Raw genomic sequence first — 19,070 nt, forward strand, 5'->3', positions numbered from 1 at the left:
CTTTCGGGGGAATCGTGACACCTACGCCTCCTGCCGCTCCATTGGCTGTTTTATTTGGCTATAGCGCATGACTTTCTGGCTATTTTAGTAAAATGGGTGTAACTTTTGCAACGAAACTTCGATTCTAGCATTCTTTTTTTTCACTAAAAGATAATTTCAAGGCCGACGAGAAAAAATCAACTACATCATCCTGTTGCCCACTCTGACCCCAAAATCCATTGCCAGAGCATACTTTTGGGGGTTTTTTTTGGAGTCCGCGGGCCTTGGTAGGCTCGGGCAATTAGGTGCTACGTGCTCCGACTTAACTTGACTTGATGCGTGTCCTCTGTATCTACCTTCTAGGATTTTGTTTACATCATGACATCCACGCCTCCTGGCACTCCATTGGTTGTTTTTCACCTTTTTGGCAGTTTTAGTGGGCTATAGCACACGACTTTTCGGCTATGTTCAGTAAAATGGGCGTAACTTTAGCACAGAAACTCCGATTTTGGCATTCATTTTTTTTTTCACGGAAATAAAATTTCGAGGCCAACAAAAAAAATCAACTATACTTTGTCCTGTTACCCACTTTGACACCAAAAAATATAGCTAGAGCGTACTTTTTGGGGTTTTTTGGAGTCCACAGAGCCCTGGAAGGTTCGAGCAATTAGGTGTTGCGTGCTCTGACTTAATTTGACCTCGTAGTTGCGTGTTTTGTGTATCTACCGTATAGGCTTTTGGGTGCATCATGACATCCATGCCTCCTACTGTTCCATTGGCTATTTTTCACCTTTTTGGTTGTTATAGTGAGCTATAGCACACGACTTTTCGGCTGTGTTCAGTAAAATAGGCATAACTTTTGCACAGAAACTCAGATTTTGCATTCTTTTTTTGACGGAAAGATAATTTCGAGGCCGACGAGAAAAAATCAACTATACTTCGTCCTGTGCTCACTTTGACCACAATATCCATAGCGAAAGCGTACTTTTGGGGGTTTTTTGGAGTCCACAAGGCCCTGGAAGGCTCGAGCTATCAGGTGTTGCATGTTCTGACTTGACCAAGTAGTTACGTGTCATGTGTGTCTACCTTCTTGGCTTTTAGGTGCATCATGACATCCACGCCTTCACCCGCTCCATTGGCTGGTTTCACCTTTTTGGCTATTTTAGTGTGGTATAGCACACGACTTTTTTGCTGTGCTCAGTAAAATGGGCGTAACTTTTGCGCAAAAAACTCCAATTTTGGCATTCTTTTTTCACGGAAAGATAATTTCGAGGAAGATGAGAAAAAATCAACTAGACTTCATCCTGTTGCACACTTTGAACACATAATACATGGCTAGAGCGCACTTTTTGAGGTTTTTTCGAGTCCGTGGGGCCTGGGAAGGCTCGGGCAATTAGGTGTTGCGTGCTTCGACTTAACTTGACTTGATGCGTGTCCTTTGTATCTACCTTCTAGGCTTTCATTTGCATCATGACATCTACGCCTCCTAGCGCTTCATTGGTTGTTTTTCACATTTTTGGCAGTTTTAGTGGGCTATAGCACACGACTTTTCGGCTGTGTTCAGTAAAATGGGCGTAACGTTTGAACAGAAACTCTGATTTTGGCATTCATTTTTTTCACAGAAATATAATTTCAAGGCCGACGAGAAAAAATCAACTATACTTTGTCATGTTACCCACTTTGACCTGAAAATCCATAGCTAGAGCGCACTTTTTTGGGTTTTTTGGAGTCCACGGGGCCCTGGAAGGCTCGAGCAATTAGGTGTTGCGTGCTCTGACTTAATTTGACCTCGTAGTTGCATGTTCTGTGTATCTACCTTTAGGCTTTCGGGTGCATCACGACATCCACGCCTTCAGCCGCTCCATTGGCTGTTTTCACCATTTTGGCTAGAGGGCTATAGCACACGACTTTTCGGCTGTGTTCAGTAAAATGGGTGTAACATTTGCACATAAACTCTAATTCTAGCATTCATTTTTTTTCACGGAAAGATAATTTCAAGGCCAACGAGAAAAAATGAACTATACTTCGTCCTATTGCCCACTTTGACCCCAAAATCTGTAGCCAGAGCGCACTTTTTGGGGTTTTTTGGAGTCCACGGGGCCCTAGAAGGCTCGGGCAATCAGGTGCTGCGTACTCAGACTTAACTTGTCCTCATAGTAGCGGTCCTATGTATCTACGTTCTATGCTTTCAGGTTCATCACGATATCCACGCCTCCTGCCGCTCCATTGGTTGTTTTTCACCCTTTTGGCTATTTTAGTGGGCTATAGCGCACGACTTTTTGGCTGTGTTCAATAAAATGGGCATAACTTTTGCACAGAAACTCCGATTTTGGCGTTCTTTTTTTTCACAGACAGATAATTTGGAGGCCAATGAGAACCTCGTAGTTGCGTGTCCTGTGTATCTACCTCCTAGTCTTTCAGGGGAATCGTGGCATCCACGCCTCCTACCGCTCCGTTGGCTGTTTTTCACCTTTTTTGCTGTTTTAGTGGGCTATAGCACACAACTTTCCAGCGCCATGTTCAGTAAAATGGGCGTAACTTTTGCACAGAAACTTCAATTCTGGCATTCTTTTTTTTCACACAAATATAATTTCGAGTACGACGAGAAAAAATCAACTATACTTCATCCGGTTACCCACTTTGACCCCCAAAATCCGTAGCCAGAGCGCACTTTTTGGGGTTTTTTTGCAGTCCGCGGGGCCCTGGAAGGCTCAGACAATCAGTTGCTGCGTGCTCCGACTTAACTTGATCCTATAGTTGTGTGTCCTATGTATCTACCTTATAGGCTTTCAGGTGCATCACGACATCCACGCCTCCTGCTACTCCATTGGCTGTTTTTCAACCTTTTGGCTGTTTTAGTGGGTTGTAGCGCACAACTTTTCGGCTGTGTTCAGTAAAATGGGCATAACTTTTGAACAAAAAATCCAATTTTGGCATTCTTTTTTTTCACAGAAATCGGGTGCATCATGACATCCAGGCCTCCTGCCCCTCCATTGGTTGTTTTTCACCTTTTTGGTTGTTTTAGTGGGCTATAGCACACGACTTTTTGGCTGTGTTCAGTAAAATGGGCGTAACTTTTGCGCAAAAAACTCCAATTTTGGCATTCTTTTTTTCAGAGAAAGATAATTTTGAGGCCAACGAGAAAAAATCAAATATAATTCATCCTATTGCCCACTTGGACCCCAAAATCCAAAGCCAGAGCGTTCTTTTTGGGGTTGTTTGGAGTCTGCGGGGCCCTGGAAGGCTCGAGCAATAAGGTGTTGCGTGTTCTAACTTAACTTGACCTCGTAGTTATGTGTCTGTGTATCTACCTTCTAGGCTTTTAGGTGCATCGCAGCATCCACACCTCCGGTCGCTCCATTGGCTATTTATCAACTATTTTGGCTGTTTTAGTGGGCTATAGCACATGACTTTTTGGCTCTGTTCAGTAAAATGGGCGTAACTTTTGCAGAAAAACTCCGAATTTGGAATTCTTTTTTTTTCACAGAAAGATAATTCCGAGGCCGATGAGAAAAAATCAACTAGACATCATCCTGTTGCACACTTTGACCACAAAATCCATAGCCAGAGCACAATTTTTGAGGTTTTTTGGAGTCCATGGGTCCTGGGAAGGCTCAGGAATCAGGTGTTGCGTGCTCCGACTTAACTTATCCTCGTAGTTGCATGTGCTGTGTATTTACCTTCTTGGCTTTTGGGTGCATCATGACATCCACGTCTCCTACTGTTCGATAGGCTATTTTTCACCTTTTTGGCTCTTTAAGTGGGCTATAGTACACGACTTTTCAGCTGTGTTACGTAAAATGGCGTAACTTTTGCATAGAAACTCTGATTTTGGCATTCTTTTTTTTTCACGGAAAGATAATTTTGAGCCCAACGAGAAAAAATCACTTACAGATTATCCTGTTGCCCACTTTGACCCCAAAATCCATAGCCAGAGCATACTTTTTGGGGTTTTTTGGAGTCTGCGGGCCCTGGAAGGCTGGGGCAATTAGGTGCTGCATGCTCCGAATTAACTTGACTTGATGCCTGTCCTTTGCATCTGCCTTCTAAGCTTTCGTTTGCATCTTGACATCCACACATCTGGCCGCTTGATTGTCTGTTTTTCACCTTTTTGTCTATTTTAGTTGGCTATAGCACATGACTCTTCGGCTGTGTTCAGTAAAATGGGTGTAACTTTTACCCAGAAACTCTGATTTTGGCAGTTGTTTTTTTCACAGAAAGATAATTTTGAGGCCGATGAGAAAAAATCATCTAGACTTCATCATGTTGCCCACTTTGACCATAAAATCCATAGCCAGAGCGCACTATTTGGGGTTTTTCGAGTCCGTGGGGCCTGGGAAGGCTTGGACAATCAGGTGCTGCGTGCTCAGGCTTAACTTGTCCTCGTAGTTGCGGTCCTATATATCTGCCTTCTAAGCTTTTGGGTGCATCGTGGCATCCATGCCTCCTGCCACTCCATTGGCTATTTTCACGTTTTTGGTTGTTTTAGTGGGCTATAACACACGACTTTTCAGCAGTGTTCAGTAAAATGGGCATAACTTTTGAAGCTGTTTTAGTCGGCTATAGCGCACAACTTTTCGGATCTACACGGAAACTCTTATTTTGGCATTCTTGTTTTCACGGAAAGATAATTTCGAGGCCGACGAGAAAAGATCAACTAGTCTTAATCCTATTGCCCACTTAGACTCGAAAATCCAAATCCAAAGTGCACTTTTCGGGTTTTTGGGAGTCCCTGGGTCCCAGGAAGGCTCGGGCAATTAGGTGCTGTGTGCTCCATCTTAACTTATCTTCGTAGTTACGTGTCTTGTGTATCTACCTTCTAGGCTTTTGGGTGCATCGTGACATCCATTCCTCCTGCCGCTCGATAGGCTATTTTTCACCTTTTTGGCTATTTCAGTGGGCTATACCACACGACCTTTCTACTGTGTTCAATTAAATCGGCGTAAGTTTTGCACCGAAACTCCAATTTTGGCGTTCTTATTTTTCACAAAATGATAATTTGGAGGCCGACGAGAAAAAAAATCAACTAGACTTCATCCTGTTGCCCATTTTGACCCCAAAATCCATATCCAGAGTGCACTTTTTTGTGGTTTTCTAGAGTTCGCGGGCTCTGGAAGGCTCGGGCAATTAGGTAATGCATGCTCTGGCTTAACTTGTCCTCGTAGTTGCGTGTCCTATGTATCTACCTTCTGGGCTTTTGGGTGCATCATGACATCCACGCCTCTGGCTGCTCCATTAGTTGTTTTTCACCTTTTTGGCTGTTTTAGGTTATTGCACACAACTTTTCGGCTGTGTTATGTAAAATAGGCTAACTTTTGCAGAGAAACTCCAATTTTGGCATTTTTTCACAGAAATGTACTATTTTACTGAATACAGCCGAAAAGTCATGTAGTATAGCCCACTAAAATAGCCAAAAAGGTGAAAACAACCAATTGAGCGGCAGGAGGCGTGGATGTCGCAATGCACCCAAAAGCCTAGAAGGTCGATACACAGGACACGCAACTACAAGAACAAGTTAAGACAGAGCACGCAGCACCTGATTGCTCGAGCCTTACAGGCCCCGTAGACTCCAAAAAAATCACCAAAAAGGTGTGCTCTTGCTATGGATTTTGAGGTCAAAGTGGGCAACAGGATGAAGACTAGTTGATTTTTTCTTGTCGGCCTTGAAATTATCTTTCTGTGAAAAAAAGAACGGCAAAATTAGAGTTTCTATGCAAAAGTTACGCCCATTTTACTCAACATAGCGGAAAAGTCGTGTGCTACAGCCCACTAAAACAGCCAGAAAGGTGAAAAACAGCCAATGAAGCGATATGAGGCGTGGATGTCATGATGCACCCAAAATCCTAGAAGGTAGATACACAGGACACGCAACTATGAGGACAAGTTAGGACGGAACACGCAGCACTTGATTGCCTGATCCTTCCAGGCCCTGCTGACTCTGAAAAACATCAAAAAAAGAGTGCTTTGGCTATGGATTTTGGGGTCAAAGTGGGCAATAGGATGAAGACTTGTTGATTTTTTCTCGTCAGCCTCAAAATTACCTTTCCATGAAAAAAAGAACGCAAAAATAAGAGTTTCTGAGCAAAAGTTATGCCCATTACACTGAACACAGCCGAAAAGTCGTGTGCTATAGCCCACTAAAACAGCAAAAAATGTGAAAAATAGCCAAAGGAGAGGCAAGGAGGTGTGGATGTCATGATACACTTGAAGGCCTAGAAGGTAGATACATAGGACACGCAACTACGAGGATAAGTTAAGACGGAGCACGCAGCACCTGATTGCCCGAGTCCTCCAGTGCGTCACGTACTCCAAAATATCCCAAAATAGTGCGCTCTGGCAATGGATTTTGGGCTCAAAGTTTGCAACAGGACGAAGTCTAGTTGATTTTTTCTCGTCGGTCTCAAAATTATATTTCTGTAAAAAAAAAACGTCAAAAATCAGAGTTTTTTTTGCAAAAGTTATGCTCATTTTACTTAACACAGCTGAAAAGTAGTGTGCTATAGCCCACTAAAACAGCCAATGGAGTGACAGGAGGCGTAGATATCGCGATACAACTAAAATCCAAAAAGGTAGATATACAAGAGATACTAACTACGAAGACAAATTAAAATAGAGTACGCAGCACCTAATTACTCGAGCCATCCACAGCCCCGCGGACTAAAAAAACACCGGAACAGAGCGCTTACCCCCTGGCGTCCTGTACCGGCCCACAGACATCACCCCAAGTCCCCAACTTAAAGCACGTCCCCGTCATTTTTGCCACGTCACCCACGAAAAACTGGTCGAAAATAAACTCGCCCGAATAATTCCGTCGTCGTCTCCCCCTCCCCAGTCTCCCCCACTTTCCCTTGGCTCGCCCCCAAATCCTTAACCCTAGCGCGAGCCCGAGGGGCCCCGCCGCCATGGGCGCCAGCCGGAAGCTGCAGGGAGAGATCGACCGCGTCCTCAAGAAGGTCCAGGAAGGCGTCGACGTCTTCGATAGCATCTGGAAAAAGGCAGCCCCCCAACCGCACTCGCCATTGTCCCACTCCCCGCCGGAATTTTGTCCGCAATTTTTTTAATGGTTTTTCTGGATGGGTCTTCTGCAGGTCTACGATACCGAGAATGCGAACCAGAAGGAGAAGTTCGAGGTGGACCTCAAGAAGGAGATCAAGAAGCTGCAGCGGTACAGGGACCAGATCAAGACGTGGATCCAGTCCAGCGAGATCAAGGATAAGAAGGTGAGGCCACGAGCTCGTCCCCCCTCCTAGCTTGCTTCGCTGTCTGTACGTGGAGGGTCAGAGGAGTGTTTATGATGAAATGCGATGGGGCTGCCTGCTTGCGGAGAATTAAAGGCCTGTTTGTTTTTGCTGTGGATTGTCACAAATTGGATTCTGTGGAGAAGCTTATTACCATCAGATTATGAATTGTGAGATTTTATAGTACAACTTGGCTGGTGGATTGTGAGAATCAGCGTTTAGTTTGTGACCGTTTGTTTTTGCTTTTGAGGCTAGAATCTGTAATCAAAATAAAAAAACAAACATGGCCTAAGTACCGTTATGCTGTGTCATGCCATATGAATGGTGATTGGTGAGTCAGAACCTTGATCAGAGAAAAGTTTCTCTATATCGTGATGGTGATGATTCAGATGATTGGGTGTTAAGCGTAACTTATTCTGAGTCAGTTTCATATGTATTGTGTAGTATGGGCTCGGGATGAAGAGGTTACAAGGTTATTATTACGATGGCTCCCCATTCTTTTGCTGTTTTTGGCTTTACTAGCTGTGTCATTGTCTATATTCTCCTGTATTAATGATACTAGACTGTTCCGTTAACGTCCTGAGCCTGTGGATTCTGTTATTGGTACTCTTTTCTATTATCACGAATGTCTGCACGTCCGTGCGCTAGCTAGCTTTCAGTAGATGCTATTTGCCATGCAAAGTTGTTGGGATGAAATTATGGTCTTTTTTGGTAGGTTAACTTGTGAAGCAAGTTTATTAAGTCGTAAAGTCAAGTTGAGTCACCACACTACCAACATCTCGAATAGTCTTCATATGATATATTTGTTTGCAATTGCAGATAACTTTACGTTGTACTTAGCTTATTGTTGGTTTTAGTCCATTGCAATATATGTTGACATAGGTTAGTGCCTCTTATGAGCAGGCTCTTATGGATGCTCGGAAGCAGATTGAACGAGAGATGGAGCGATTTAAGGTTTGTGAGAAAGAAACAAAAACCAAGGCCTTCTCAAAAGAAGGGTTAGGTCAGCAACCAAAAACTGTAAGCACTTGGGCTCCTTTGTTTGTGCTATCGTACTTTTCTAACTTGATGTTACATATTCAGGTTGTTTAAATAACATTTTCTTCCTAAGATTGAAGATAATAATTATGAATTACTCTGTATTATTCGTCTTGGAGTCTTGTAAAAGTATCTTTTTTCAGGTCTCGTACAAATTTCCTGATTGGGCATGTTTTTTCCTAAAATATTCGAACTGTTGGGTTGAAATAAATTGAATGTGAACCATTAGTCAACATTGGCATATGAGACAATCATACACTGACGCCAAAAACTTCCAGAAATTAAATACTGTTTTACCTGGACTCATGAGTTTTACTTCATGAATTAGCACAAGTAATAAATATATCAATAATCAATTACATTGGGGCTGTATGGATACATTAGGGTTTTGCCTGCCTTAGTTCATAATCAGTTGTAGATCATTTGCTTGGTCTAGCTCTAAGTTTGTGCCTGCTGTACATACCTGGTTCGTGGCTGATTTTATTTGTGGCGGTCTACTGCTATTTTCTTGAATTGCTGTGCACCTCATTATCTTGCAGCTTCTGTTTCATGCATAATATTTATTTCTTATTTGGTGCAGGATCCCAAAGAGAAGGCCAAAGCTGAAACAAGAGACTGGCTTAACAATGTGGTATGTTGAAACTGGTGCATGCCTAGTCTTGTGCTCTCATGTGTTCATGTCTGCTTTTGGTTTTCTGTATACTGAACTGAAACAAAGAGCTCAATTGCAACATCGTTGTTATGTTTTTGTTTGGGAATACCTGTGTTAGGGTAAACACCCACCCGAAGGATAGCTGGGTGGCGTTAGCTGCTAAGGAGGAAATATTAAACTATAGGAAAAACATAGGAGAAGGGGATTGGGAATTATAATGATTTTTCTTGCTTGATTTATCACGTTTGGCGCCGTGTATATATAGCCGGCCAGGAGATAACCCAGACGGCCTACAAAGTCCTAATTCAAATCGAACTGAACTTATCTCTATCTAATTTAAACTACTAACTTATCTCTAACTAATCTAATCTGGTCTGATCCCTAACAATCAATCTAACTAATCTTGTCTCTAACCAACCTGGGCACGCCGCATAACACTTCACCCCTCCTTGCAAGATAGCTTGTCCTCGAGCTGTGGTGGCAGCAGCATTTCGCAGCCCCATGCCACCCGGTGCGACACCACGGCCACCACAAGTAGAGCGGATGGCAGCACGAACACTACCTCCTGCTTCTAGCTGCGGTGGCCACTGCTGCACGGGTGACATCTCTTGCTTCGGCTGCAGAGTGGTGTTGAGGGCCTTGACGGACCCGTGGTGCTCCTTCTTGGGCTCGAGAAAGCCAGCGGGCGGCGACGACGACGGTGACTGGACAACCTACTCCACCGCTGAGAGGCGAGAAGACATATTGGCCATTTGCTGCTGCTGGGTTGCCACCGGTGAAGGGGCTTCTGTACTGGGGGGGGGGGGCATGCCGCTTTGCAGTGTGGTTAGCTGACTTGCAGTGTCCTGTGAACGCTTGTTGATGGTAGCCACCTTCTGAGCCAACTCGCTGAGCTGCTGCTTCATATCGGCCACCAGCTTGGTTAAAGCTTCGATGGCCTAAGAGTCGGAGTCCTCTTCGTTGTTGGAACCTAGCATCTTTGATACCAAATGTTAAGGTAAATACCCGTTAGGACGATAGCTGGGCGACGTCAACTGTTAGAGAAGAAATATTAGACTATAGATCTATAGGGAAGACATAGGAGAAGGGGATTGGGAACTAGATTGATTTCTCTTGCTTGATTGCCTCCTTAATCATGGCTGGCACCGTGTATATATAGCTGGCAAGGAGATAACCTAGCCGGCCTACAAAGTCCTAATTCAAATCCAACTCTAACTTAATTTGTTGATATACAAATCAGAATTCTGATAACTAGTTTCTTTGATCTGATTGCTTTGAAAATGTCATGTTAATGTTTATATGGCTCTTGAATGTTTATTGGTATTTGATTACTATGTGGTTTTGTGATGAATGATGACTTCTGCTATGGCTATTATTTGGTTTCTTATTCTAAATGCGTGCAGAATCTCTAATAGACTTTTTGGGCCTTGCTATTTTTTTACAGGTTAGTGATTTGGAAAACCAGATTGATAACTTTGAAGCAGAGATTGAAGGGCTTTCAATTAAAAAGGGAAAACAAAGACCACCTCGATTGGTATGATCAGTTGTATTTCATTGCAAACTGGTCATGCTTTACTCTTTTATGGATCTTGTTTCCGATAATCTCAACTATAGAGGAAGTGATTTTGCATCATCAGGTACATTTAGAGAAATCTATTACGCGGCATAAAGCTCATATAAAGAAATTAGAGTCAATCTTGAGGCTTTTGGATAACGACGAGTTGAGTCCTGAGCAAGTCAATGATGTTAGAGATTTCCTGGATGACTATGTTGAACGTAACCAGGTGCAACTGTCTTCTTATTTAACTTTCATAACATCCTCTTTGATATAGTTGAGTGATACTTGTGATAACCTACAGACATATCATGGACCTTCTGTTTGTTCTGACTTTCTTTTTAATTTTTTAATCCTTATTTAGGAAGACTTTGATGAATTCAGTGATGTTGAGGACCTATATAGCACATTGCCTATGGAGAAGGTTGAAGCACTTGAAGACATGGTCTCACTTGCTGCTTCCGGTCTTGTTAAGGTAAACTATAACCCTGGTTATATTTATTTTTACTGTGATTCTTGTGATTATGTTACTGGAATCAACTAGCAAAATTAACAGTTTATATGTGGCTGCTATAAATATGGCTATTCTTTAGTAGAGGTCCTTTCTCTTGTTTGTCTTTTAAGTTGGGCTGTTGCTCAGCTATTAGTTGTATATATTTTTCTTTTCTCTAGTCTTTTTTCTTGATTGGCAGGGTGTTGCTTCTGTTTCGACTACTGCAGTTTTGAGCACAAAGAGTTCGGTTGCAACTTCACCCACTCAGGTACATGCTGTTAATAGTTATTTGTTGGTTTGTGATACAGGTGAAACGGAATATAGTATTTTTGTATTGAAACACACTCGATTTTTAGCATTTGTTAAACAGTGTCAGCTGGGCTTCTGCTTTCTTGTAAACTTTCAAGTGCTAGTGTTGATTTGTGTCCATTTCCTATAAAGCTATCATTTGAAGTTCCATGGATTTTGCTACTCTGTTGATATGATAAGGACATCTGCTAACAAGATTAGGGAATTATGTTTCAGATCATTCCTAATGCCAGATTCTGGTTATTACCTATTCATTTGCTGACTCTCCAATTATTTCCCCATTCTTTTCAGACTACTGTACCAACAACTCCTTCAGAAGGTACATCACAAGATCAAGCAGAGGAGACAGCTTCACAAGAAAGCAATCCTGAATCTGCACCACAGACACCACCTTCAAAAGGTGGAAATCTTGAACCTTCAGTGCCAGTTGTGCCCATTGCTGTCAGTACTGGTACTGCGATTGTTTCCGTTTCTGCAGAAACCATTAGTTCCCCTGTACAGCCGACTGTTCCTACCACAGCAGCTGCAATACTTTCTGCTTCTGCTACTGCACGAAGTGCTCCCGAGAGTACGCCTGCTTTTACCTCAGCTCCTGCAAACTTATCTAGCACCTTGAAGGATGATGACAGCATGAGCTTTCCTCCACGAAGACTGTCTCCTGCTGTTACCGAAATTGGAATTGGCAGGGGCATAGCTCGAGGAATAACTAGTCAGACATTAGGTGCAGCTCCCATAAGTATAGGTCCTGCCCCAGGAAATGGATCGGTTAATGCACTTCCTGCAATAAATGACTTCCCCAAAAGAAATTTATTGAATGTTGATGAGAGGATTAACAGTGGTGGTCTTTCTCAGCAGTTGGTTTCGCCTCTTGGTAATAATGTTCAACCACAGCAAGTTCCAAGGACTAATGATGCAATTAGCTCTGAGGCTGCTAATACAAATGAGAACACAATTCTTGGAGGAAGAGTCTTTTCTCCTCCAGTTGTTTCCGGGGTTCAATGGAGACCTCAAACCGCTGCTGCTTTTCAAAATCAAAGTGAAACTGTATGTACATCTTCTGTTAATTTAAATTTAATAGTCCACTTGCCCTCGATCACTTACACATCCTGACATTGATCGTACTTCATAATCTCTTTATAGGCGTATCAGACATGTTAATGGCTCACTTAGTTTTTAAAGTCTGTCAATTATTCCCTCCAATCAATTTAAAGTGATGTTTTGGAATACTATCAATTGAAACTTTACAGTCAAATTTTCTTAAAGAACTTTGGCTATCAATTTTCCTGTTGATGTTTAGATTGGCATGTGAAATGGTTACATAGAGTTGTCTCGTAAAAGTACTTTCATATTAGTATAAGTTTACTAAGTTTGGTAAACATACTAGAATAAAAATTAGTTGTCAAAGACTCGAAGTCACACCCTGGGGACCGTGTTGACGTCGAAAATGTCAGTTTTTTTTTACTGGATGGCACAACTCAAATCAAATGGAAATTTATTCTGAGTTCTTGGTGTTTTTTTTTTTTTGCGAATTGTTATTGTTACCTCTTGATTCAATGCCTCTCTGTTTGGATGCATCCAAATCACTAATCCTTTCCGCTAGAACTTAATCCATTTGAACTTTTGATAATCCCTCACTGTTGGTCACACATACTTGTTTGTGTTTAGAAATATGAAATTAATCTCACTCTTTCCAGAGCCAATTTCGTGGAAGACCTGAGATTTCTGCCGATCAAAGGGAGAAATACTTGCAAAGATTGCAGCAAGTACAACAGCAAGGCGGCCTTCTTAACGTTTCTCATATAACCGGCATAAATCAGAAGCAATTTCCGACACAGCAGCCAAATCCCCTTCTACAACAGGTTCTTCCTGCTGTTACTATAAAATTAAAATTTATTGCATTATGTCAAGCAGTAGAGAAATACAACAGAGTTGAACATATTCAGATTTTTATTCTCTACCTGTTGCTGTTCCACTTCGTTGTCTTCTATCCTATGAACTGGACATGTCCAGTGCAAAACCCTCATTAAGTGCTATCAGCGTAGCTTGCTAATTTTTTTATTATGGAGGCATAAAATAAACTGAAAATGATAGCGAAAATTTTGTAGAGATAATCCTCAGCGTGATTAGCACCCTAAAATTTTTGAAGTACACATTCTATTGATGCCAAAAGAAAAAAAAAACATTTGAAGTTGCTGTGAGTGTTAACCTTTTTCATTTGTCTTTTCCTTTTGTATGTGATATATTAGTATTTCATTGTTTTGTTTTCAACACATTAGGAAACACTGAACAAGTTTTTGGAGTTTAATTTATGCCTAATTAGGGTTAGCATATATCACCTAGTTTTTTTTTTCTTTTTTGTAATAGGTATGCTTCCCATGAAAATTTGGGATATCTTTTTTTTTTACTTTCACTATAGAGACCACTTCCGCACCTCTGATTAGTTTATTGTGCAGTTAAATTCTCAGAATTCCTCTATATCCTCCCAAGTGAGCCTTGGTCTTGGAGTTCAAGGACCAGGTATTACCTCTGCTTTCTAATGTCAACTACAATCAAATAAATCTCTAATTCTACAGAAATGTAGTGAGCACCCGATAATTTCAACTATGGTTTGGACAAAAATGTTGGGAGTTCGTAGTATTTGATCACTAGTTGTTTGTTGTGTGCATTGAGAATTTACCCATCTGTGCAGATGTTGGGCATATAAAAAGTGAAGAACAACAACAAAGTTTGGCTGAAGATGTTGGCGTGGAATCTGCTGCAATAACTGGAGCAAATAAACAGACCAATGAAGATGACACAAATATTCCATATTCGGTATGGTCAACCTTTTGCAAATGTCTGCTCATGAAATCAGCTTCACAGAAACACTATTTTTCCCTAGATACGTCCTTGACAGTATCGGTTTGTATACTGTACTTCTGTTTTAATGACAGGCTTTTTCATCATGTGTTATCCAAACAAGTTACCAGTCAGTGCTGTTACTGTTTCCCAGTGGTAGCGACTAGCTAGCACCACAACACATGTTGTTATGATTGGCATTTGGGTGCTAGTGGATGGCTTTGCTGGAAGCCTGTAGAAATCTTGCAAGTTTTGGCTGTCAGCTCAGCTTGTTCTTCGAACTGCATTGGACATTGTAGTTTAGTGAAATTTATAATTGAACTAATATGAAAAGATGAATCTCCAAGTCTGTTAAAAAGTCAGTTTAATGGTTTCATAAGTTTGATTTAAAGCAGTCTATTTGGGGCATACAACTCGATTTTAGATCTGCAACAGCTTGGTTTTTCCTAAGAAAGCAAAAAAAAAAAAAAAACACCTTAACAAACTGTCAATGGTGTGTATCTATCATAAAAAGAACAAAATATCTGAGAAATTATAAAATACGTTACCCATCCAGGAAAATACTTCTGTTTTTTTTTTCTTAAAGAGAGAACACACAAATTTTTTACAGTTTCAGGATTTTGGGTACTTCTGAGATTTTGAAAACTGGATATATATATGAACCTATGGGCCTTGCGAAATGACCATGTAAAGTTGTTGAGGCATTCATGTCCCGTGAAAACTAATGCGTGGTTGCTATTGCATTAGTTTTCTTATGCATATACTTTCTTGTTTGACAAGGTCCAAAACTTTTTAGTCACAAGCACCTTTTACTCACCCCAATATACTATTAACTGAAAATTCAAACTAATCTGGACATAGTAAATATGTTTCTGTCCCTCACAAGACAAACCATTTTGGATAATAATGTTTTAGATTCCATATGGAATTTATCTTGCTTTTCTCTGTGCTTAGTTTCTTTGTAATATTTCAGCACTTTCTTCTGGTTTGGTTTTCACAGAATCTGTCAGCATCAACAGCCGATAGCACCCAGCTATCTAGAGACTCTGATCTATCACCTGGGCAGCCTCTGCAACCTGGAATGTCATCATCTGGTGTCGGTGTTATTGGCCGAAGAAGTGTATCGGATCTTGGTGCAATCGGTGATAACCTCACTGGAACTTCGGCAAGCTCTGGTCATGATCACATTTATAATTTGCAAATGCTCGAAGCTGCATACCACAGGCTTCCACAACAGAAGGACTCGGAGCGTGCTAAAAATTATGTTCCGGTATGGATTTTTTAATGACGTCTGTGTCTACTAAAAATGCTCTAGTGTAGTGTTCTAATTTCTCTACCTGCCTTTATTTTTAGCGGCACCCTACAGTCACCCCTGCTAGTTACCCTCAAATTCAGGCACCAATTGTATCAAATCCTACATTTTGGGAAAGAATCGGTAGTGACACATTAGCTACAGATATGCTGTTCTTTGCCTTCTACTATCAACAGGTCAATTTTTGTAGTTCTTTCCAACTTTCTATTTGTTTTCCTCCCAGTACCAGTGAACTTTCAGTGAGTTCTCAGTTGTTTGCTCCTAATGTTGTTCATTTGCTTTTATAGAACACATACCAACAATACTTGGCTGCTAGAGAACTAAAGAAGCAATCTTGGAGATTTCACAGGAGATTCAATACTTGGTTCCAACGGCATGTGGAGCCGCAAGTTACGACTGATGAGTATGAGCGAGGATCCTATGTATACTTTGATTTCCATGTCACCGATGATGGCTCAGGATGGTACGTGGGCCCTTGCTACTGAGTTATTAGCTTGGTTCAACGATATCACAGGGTTTTCAAATGGGTTCTCTGTTTAACTATTACTTGGGCTCGTGCTCTGTACCATTGAAGGTGCTACTGTTCTCCTGGCGATCTAATTGCTAACGTGTTAATACCGCTTGCAGGTGCCAAAGAATCAAGAACGATTTCACATTTGAATACAACTACCTTGAGGATGAGCTGCCGGTACAGACAAACTAGTGCGCCAGACAGTAGGCCTAATTGAACCATTTTGTGTTCATTGTTGGTCTTGTAAGTCTCGGAAGGGAGCTGTTTGAGCTCATGTGAGTTCCAGTTGTAACCTTGTGGGTGAACCTGTGCATTCCATGTCTTAGCTTCTCATGCACCGTATTACATCATCATGCCGAAGTTAGTTTCGGGTTACGTCGAAGTGTCAGTTTGTGTCACTCTGCTGTACATGGTCCTTCTGATATGCATGGCTTCATTCTAAACTATACGAAGCATGTTATGTCGTGTAAATGGGCATGTATTCGGAAATTCTTATTTCGCCATTTTTTCTTGTCGACAGGAAGCTCTCAAGAGCTTGGGCAAGGTTTTAGTTACCGTTGGGGAAATGGTAACCGGTCCTCAGCAGTAACCGAAAATGCGCGGTTATTGTGATAACCTTTCAAAATTTGATAGAAATTCGTATAAAATTTATTTGCTAAAATTTAAAATTTGGAAAAAAAACTGCTAGATTCTCTGTTTGGTTTTCTCGAATTTTCTTGATTTATCGTGTAGTTTTTTTAAATTTTTTAATTATAGGTAACTGTTTGGTTTTGTTAGTAATAGTTCGGTTTTCTCGATTTTCAGTGAAGTTTTAAAAAACCTAAAAATTGATTTAGTCTTGTAAAATGAATAACTAATTTATCTGAGCTTTAAATTAAGTGAAATAAATTTTGTTGGTTTTATTGTAACATGATTTACATGATAAAAGTATTTATACTTATAAAAAAATTAAAAAAAATTTGTGAGAAAATGTATTTGTTAAATTAGGTTAATTGTATAGTTTATTCTTTGTTAATCTAAAAATTATGAAACTAATTTTGTTAGTCTTTTATATGATCCTATGCTTTATAAAAATAAATAAACTTATGAATTAATTATTGTAATATGCAGGATTATGTAAATGTGTTAAGATTAGATTAATCATAAATGACTCATCACATCTCTAAAATTAGTGAAACCACTTTTATTAGTTTATTTATACTATACTTTATATAGAAAAAATAATAGTAGATATAAAAAAGTTAATTATAGTGTTGTTTTTTAATATATTTAGATCATCCTAAGGTAGGTTCTATATAAGAAAAATATGTATTTACATGTTAAACTTTTTCTTAATATGAGTTAATAACTGAGCTGCACGTTTCAACTTTTTTCATTCTTCCCTATAGAATATGACATAAATGACATTATTTTTGAAAATTTTTCAAAAAAATCTTAGAATTGTCTATAGTTTTTTTAAGATTTTTTTGAATTTTGTTGATTTTTTTTAATTCAGATTTAGTTACCATTCGATTTCTAAAATCGGATCAAAACGGTAAACTCGGTAATCGTAAATTTCACCCGATTATCATTGATAAATTAAACCCTGCTTAGGAGCCGTGATTCATACACAAGGCGGCCGGGCTTGGTTCGGAAGGAAACGCTAGCTGCTGCGGACAGGGGAGGGGAATAGTTGAGGGAAATAAAGAGGTCGCGAGTGCCGTGCAGAGTGCTGACTGGTTTATCCCTGCGCTGCGCAAGCATTGCCGGCACGGATAACTCGATGCTCTCGGCGGTGTGGTGCACCTACGAACTAAGCTCACCGTCGGGTAGATGCCGCCGGGTACACGCCGTGGCACTGGGCGCAGTGCCAATGCCGCCTCCCCAGGTAGCCAGCAACAACGTTGCATTGTGTTACACGGGTGTCACCCCTTGAACCGATTCATTTTCTCTCACTCTCGAGTTCATTTTCTCACTGAGTTCCAAACTTCCGACACACTGGATCCATCAGTCATCACTTTCTCCGGTGATTGCAAACAAGGCAAACAAGGCCAGTACCAAATTTGAATTGCCAACCGAAACTCGAGAAGCAATCAAAATCAAGAGAATAAGAGAGGCCCCCGGCCACGGTCTCCAGGGTCGACGGGGAGGTCATCATGGAGACGGCGGCGAGAAAGGTGAAGCGGTCGTAGTTGGTGCAACTAAGCTGGTAGCGTCGTTGGATGTTAGTTACTAGAGACGATGTCACGGTTGATGTATGTGGAAGGACAGAATGGTCGTTTCATTGCTACATCCATCGAAGAGAAAGCTGGGAGAGATGAAGAGCCAGATTATTTGTCCGCAAGGATAATAGGACATATATTCAAAGTGATCCTGTGCGGCGGCTGTGCTGTAATGTGTTGCTAACTATATGTATATTGTAGTCACAGGACAAACATACCGAAGAGTCAAGACTCTCTGTTGTCCGTGCAGGTAGGAAGGCAGTAGCTCTATATCTTTTTTACTCTCTGTTTGTTGTTTATTAGCTCTATCTCTTTTTTACTCTCTCTTTGTTGTTTATTAGGCTATTATACTCCTATAACTCCCATGCACAACTATTGACTACAGATAATTGTGCAAATGTGCTAGTTTAGTCGTCGCGTCTTTCTTTTTGCGGGGGAAATCATCGCGTCTTTTCTTTATTTCTAATCTTGCATGCCATGGTTTAATTAGCCCCACCAAATCTGTTCAAGTGGTCTGTCATGGTCATCATCTTAAGATTGTATATTACGCCTGCATTCGGATATTAATTTCATGTTATATGAATATACATATATAAATACACAATTTAAATAGAAAATCCGGTTACAATGCCAGAGTACAAGGCTGATTACCGTATACTTGCTACAAATTGAGGTAACATGGTAACTGTTACTGAATTTGTAGGATCCATTACTCACAAACTATGTAATAAGACGGGGTGAAAGATTGCGAAAGCTAAAAATAAATTTTCTGTGATTAAAAATTCATCCTATATAAATCTATCATATTTTTAACCTTAGTAAAAACCTTTGAAAGAAGTTCCAATTGATTTTAAAAATTGGCAATGAAAATTAAAAAACTAATGCAACAGGAATCACATCAATCGGATATCCAGATTTTAAGATATGACCCCTTAAAAAAATTG

At 40.6% G+C, this 19,070-nt stretch overlaps 1 protein-coding gene across 3 annotated transcripts; it reads left to right on the forward strand.

Annotated features, from left to right (window-relative positions):
• Positions 1 to 6,749: 6,749 nt before the first annotated feature.
• On the forward strand, positions 6,750 to 16,428 carry LOC133915783 (uncharacterized). 3 transcript variants are annotated; one of them, XM_062359083.1, is made up of 16 exons: positions 6,753 to 6,974; positions 7,068 to 7,199; positions 8,100 to 8,237; positions 8,836 to 8,886; positions 10,352 to 10,441; positions 10,545 to 10,691; positions 10,827 to 10,937; positions 11,155 to 11,223; positions 11,556 to 12,308; positions 12,959 to 13,123; positions 13,718 to 13,781; positions 13,954 to 14,078; positions 15,103 to 15,372; positions 15,456 to 15,590; positions 15,702 to 15,877; positions 16,042 to 16,428. In XM_062359083.1, the coding sequence occupies exons 1-16, from the start codon at positions 6,882 to 6,884 to the stop codon at positions 16,115 to 16,117; spliced, it is 2,595 nt and encodes an 864-aa protein (XP_062215067.1). In that variant the 5' UTR covers positions 6,753 to 6,881; the 3' UTR covers positions 16,118 to 16,428. The 3 variants fall into 3 exon arrangements, with proteins under 3 accessions (XP_062215069.1, XP_062215067.1, XP_062215068.1); XM_062359084.1 differs by having other exon boundaries at positions 6,754 to 6,974; positions 8,121 to 8,237; XM_062359085.1 differs by lacking the exon at positions 15,456 to 15,590 and having other exon boundaries at positions 6,750 to 6,974.
• The last annotated feature ends 2,642 nt before the right edge of the window (positions 16,429 to 19,070 follow it).

Source organism: Phragmites australis, chromosome 4, assembly GCF_958298935.1.
Source record: "Phragmites australis chromosome 4, lpPhrAust1.1, whole genome shotgun sequence".
Lineage (NCBI taxonomy): Eukaryota > Viridiplantae > Streptophyta > Magnoliopsida > Poales > Poaceae > Phragmites > Phragmites australis.

Coding starts and splice junctions, on each gene's coding strand:
- LOC133915783 (XM_062359083.1), top strand. CDS start 6,882: ATGGGCGCCAGCCGGAAGCTGCAGGGAGAGATCGACCGCGTCCTCAAG. Junction 8,887..10,351: donor GAGACTGGCTTAACAATGTG/GTATGTTGAAAC, acceptor ATTTTTTTACAG/GTTAGTGATTTGGAAAACCA. Junction 11,224..11,555: donor TTGCAACTTCACCCACTCAG/GTACATGCTGTT, acceptor CATTCTTTTCAG/ACTACTGTACCAACAACTCC.